We start from the raw sequence: 4684 nt of genomic DNA on the forward strand, positions 1-4684 counted from the left end.
GATGGGAGGATGTGTAAAGATATCAGTTTGGATTTTATAGCAGGAGGATCACATTGATAGTTTTGATTTAGCAAAAGACAGTGTATCTCCTTTAAGTAAATGTTGGGGTAGTTGGTCTAGAGCTGATGCAGTGGTTCCATAGTCAATTATCCAGGCTCCATCTATCTGCAACCTCAAAGGTGCATCTCACCCATGGTGGTCTAGGAGTGATACTCTAGCTCCTGCTATCATGTCTGAATATTAGACAGAAGGCAGGGGGGAAGTGGAAAGGAAGAGCACAAGAGAAGTCTTTAAAGGGTGCAACCTGGAAAATGTCCTTAATCCTTCTGTTCATATCTCATTGGCCAGAATGTAATCACATTCTCACTCCTAACTGCAGAGGAGGCTGGGAAGTTTAGTATTTGACTGGGTGACCCTGTGCTCAACCAACAGTGCTGTTCTTACTGGATGAGAAGTGGAGAATGGGCATCGTGCAGCTGCCAGAAGCATCTGCTACAAGAGATACAGTGGCTTTTTTCTGTTTGCTTCTAATTTCTCAATAAAGAGCTGTGATTGCTGCGTATAAGAATGGATGAGATTCTGGGGGTTTGAGGAGACAGGAGGAGCTAAATAGCCATCTTGAAGACTGGGTTAAATAGGGATCTTTAGTAAGATTGGCTTCCCAGCCAGTGCAGGAGATACAAGGGATGTGGGTTTGATTCCTGGGTCAGGAAGATCCCCTGGAGTAGGAAATAGCAACCCACTCCAGTATTCTTGCCCGGAAAATCCCATGGACAGAGGAGTCCATAGAGATGTTCTATGGACTATGCATCCATAGGACTGTGGGATGCAGTCTATAGAGTCACAAAGAGTCAGACACAACTGAAGGACTGGGAACATCATCTTGACTCTTCCTTGAACCTTGACTTGAAGAAACTCTGACGTATGGTATGTTTGTGATAAGGCACATGTTTTACTGGACCAGAGATTTCTTTGCAATGAAACTCAACTGGCTAAGAAAAAATTGTCCTTGGCTCTGTGGATGACATGTTTGTTCTTGGCATTTCCCAATTTGTGAACCAGAGGCATCTGAAAAGAGTTGGCAATGATGTTCATTTCCAGAAGCTATCCTCCATGAAACACCAAGACTTGGGCTGAAGTTGGTGCTAGAGATGCACTATGATATGTTCTCAGATGGCCATGCTTCTATTAAGATTTTTTTTATTATTTTCTCAAGGTAAATAGCCAAGTGGAACTCTTGGGGAGCGTCTTCATTTTTCCTGTCACAAAGAATTGGTGATCCGATAGTCACAGGAGCTTGTAATAAATAATCAACATTGATTTCTCTGTTCCAGAATTATTTTGCTTCCCTTCTTTCCAGAGCCCTGACACTTGTTGAGAAAGGTAATATTAGAAAATCATTTACGTGGTGGCACAGACTCCCCCACTGCCTTGGATATAAATCCAGGCAGGATGGAGCAGGTCTTGAGGCAAAGAATCTAGGACTTCTGGTTGTTGAGCTTTCAGCTAAAGACGTCTTCTCCAGAAGTGTGAACCCAGATTCTAGAAGCATTGGCGGCAGAGACTAACCATGGAGAGAATGTTGTGGTGTTTCCTGGTCTTGATCAGCTTCTCTAATGTTTTGGGCCAGACAGGTAGGGGATATTCCAGGCTGTGCCAAGAATTTGATCTGAGTGATGGGGGTGGGGCCTAAGATTATACAAGGTGAAGTCAGAGGAACATCCAGCATGGGTGAGTGTGTGTATGTCTGTGTGTGTGTATGACACTGAGGAAAAATCAGTCTATTTCTCAATCCCAAACTCTATTTATGCAGGAATAGATCTTTGTGATCTGAGAAACTTCTCATCTCTCCTCTGCTTTCTGTCTCACAGACTTGCATAAGAAGGCCTTCGTGTTTCCCAAAGAGTCGGAGAATTCCTATGTATCCCTGAAAACACAGTTAAGGACACCACTCAAAGCCTTCACCGTGTGTCTCCATTTCTACACAGAGCTGGCCCCAACCCGCGGCTACAGCCTTTTCTCTTATGCCACCAGGCAGCAACCTAACGAGATCCTCATATTTTGGTCTAAGGGTAGAGGCTATACTTTTGGAGTGCATGGGAAGGAGGTATTATTCCAGAGTCCCGGAAATACTCAAGCTCCAACACACATCTGTGCCAGCTGGGAGTCCGCCTCCGGAATTGCAGAGCTCTGGGTGAATGGAAAACCCAGGGTGAGGAAGAGTCTGGAGAAGGGAGCCTCTCTGGGGACAGATGCCAGCATCATCCTGGGGCAGGAGCAGGATGTGTTCGCTGGGGGCTTTGATAGAAACCAGTGTTTGGTGGGAGACATTGGAAATGTGAACATGTGGGACTTTGTGCTATCGCCAGAAGAGATTAAAAATGTCTATGTTGGTGGGACCCTCAGTCCTAATGTCCTTAATTGGCAGGCGCTGAACTATGAAGCAAAAGGTGAGGTGTTCGTTAAGCCTCAGCTGTGGTAGTGAGGTTGGGCTGTGGTCCTGGAAGTGCTTCCTGGCAATTCCACCTTATGGCTCTGGACCTCCCCTACCCCTGTACACACCTCTGCAGGCCTGCTCTGTGAACACAGGCTTTTGCTTCCCTGCTCCACCTTCCTCAACACCAGCGATGGAATTTTTAAGTATCTGGCTTGGGAGATTGGAAAGCTTTGTCCAATAGATGCTTTGGGATTTGCTGGTTTTTTTTTTTTTAAGTTGATTATCTTAGATTATTTTAGAGATAATCCCTTACCCTCACTTAGATGAGAAGATTAGGACCCAGCAAGGAGAAGTGTTTTTTTTTTTTTTTTTTTTAAGTCAAAAGGTGAATCTTTGAGCTGAGTAGGGAGTGTTGGTCTCGTATCTAATTTCCTACTAAGAACTCCCCAGAAAGTAGGAGAGTCTTCACCATATTCACAGGGCTCCTCAGTGTCAGAGTTATGACACTGGCCCAGGTTTTCTGAAATGGGAAACCTAGTGATGCAGTTCCCCCACTTTCTCAAAGTACCCTGGAAGGGCAATCAGAAAGGCCCAATACAGAAAACCTATATTACTTCATGGGCAAAGTGGAGGCATCTAGTTAGTTACTTTAATTATTACTGCCAGGGGTGTACATAGCCATGTTTTTGTTTGCTCACAGTGATTTCTTCATTTTGTGGTTCTTTTGGGAAACTCTTCTCAAACACCATCTGAACTACATGGGACTGTGCGTCCCCACCTGTTTCCCCAGCATAGCCAGGCCACAGAGGGGATGTGACTCGGACCGAACTATCAGAGTAGCCCAAACTTGTTTGGAGATTTAGGATGGGGGGATGGTTACATGCTCCTAGCTGGACAAGTTATCGTCTTTCCTGGGACTGATTTATGAACTCTGGGAGTGAGACATCTTTCTGCTGGAATTCCCATCTGAGAGGGTATTAGCCTGAGACTGTCAGCAGCCATCTTGTTTACCACATGGAGAAAGACTGAGGAAAGAAGCCACGCTGGGGTCAGCAGAGCTGAGGGATTGACAGAGCAGTGGAGCCTTGACTGCACTGTTTGAGTTTCTGGATCTGCTTTGCCTGGAACCAGATCTACACCTGAACTTCCCAAGTTCATGAACCAATAAAGCCCCTGTTTATATTAGTAAACCTGAGCTGTTATCTGATGGTTGCATTTGAAGTGGTGATTAACTTTTCTAACAATTCTCTGAAACCAAGTCCCTGTGAGTCCAGACGAACCATTACCTGTCTTGCAGTGTGTCTCTAACCTCCTGTAGGGATTTTTTCTGTCGAGCGCAACCCCTCTTTTGTGATAGCTGGTAATTTGTGTGAGGCCAGTTGTGGGGGTGTAAAACTCTCACTCTAGAGAGTAAGAGGGATAAACTATTTTGTATAAAATCAGCTACAAGAATATATTGTACAACATGAGGAATATAGCTGATATTTTGTAGTAGCTATAAATGTAGTATAACCTTTAAACATTTTAAGCCATTATATTGTACACCTGTAGCACATAATATAGTACTGCAACTATACTTCAATAAAAAAAAAATCTCACTGTGTTATTACTTCAATACGAGGAACAAAAACTAAAGATCATTAAGATCCAAGAATCTGCTGTCAGTTTCAATGGCTGGAATGCACTTTCCAAGCTGCTTAAGTCTCTTGTAGAGAAAGACCCCTCAAGGATGATGGCTGCTGGTTTCTTCCAAAGGTGTCCTTCACCTTGGCCTTTTAGTACTAAGTCAGCTGTTGAAATTACTCCACAGAAGTCACACTTAAGTATGAACTAGCCCTGTGATTATATATGAAATAGTTACTTTGGGGAAGGCATACAGTAGACTAGTTAAGCATAGAGTTTCTGGAATCAGCCTGCCCAGGTTTAAATCCTGGCTTTACAACTTACTATGTGACTTTTTGTCTCAGTTTTCTTGTCTATAAAGTGAGGAGAAATAATAGTAATTAGCTCAAAGAGTTGTTGAAAGGATCAAGTAAGATCATGCATAGAGAGCACTTAGGGTAGTGCCTGATGCATAGTAAACTCTCAAAATAGTTATCTGCTATTATTATTATTGAGGAGAAGGGGCTGACAGAGGATGAGATGGCTGGATGGCATCACCAACTCAATGGACATGAGTTTGAGCAAGCTCCAGGAGTTGGTGATGGACAGAAAAGCCTGGCGTGCTGAGTCCCTGGGGCACAAAGA

The 4684-nt window shown here is 43.9% G+C and overlaps 1 protein-coding gene across 3 annotated transcripts; it reads left to right on the forward strand.

Moving 5' to 3' along the window:
- Positions 1 to 1570: 1570 nt before the first annotated feature.
- LOC145505574 (C-reactive protein-like) lies at positions 1571 to 3627 on the forward strand. 3 transcript variants are annotated; one of them, XM_081488029.1, is made up of 3 exons: positions 1571 to 1634; positions 1872 to 2006; positions 2406 to 2482. In XM_081488029.1, exons 1-3 carry the CDS (start codon positions 1571 to 1573, stop codon positions 2480 to 2482), a joined length of 276 nt encoding a protein of 91 aa, XP_081344155.1. The 3 variants fall into 3 exon arrangements, with proteins under 3 accessions (XP_081344155.1, XP_081344154.1, XP_081344153.1); XM_081488028.1 differs by having other exon boundaries at positions 1872 to 2003; positions 2370 to 2482; XM_081488027.1 differs by having other exon boundaries at positions 1872 to 3627.
- Positions 3628 to 4684: the final 1057 nt, after the last annotated feature.

This window comes from Giraffa tippelskirchi, chromosome 5 (genome assembly GCF_054371585.1).
Source record: "Giraffa tippelskirchi isolate mGirTip1 chromosome 5, T2T-mGirTip1v1.2.pri, whole genome shotgun sequence".
NCBI classification, from domain to species: domain Eukaryota; kingdom Metazoa; phylum Chordata; class Mammalia; order Artiodactyla; family Giraffidae; genus Giraffa; species Giraffa tippelskirchi.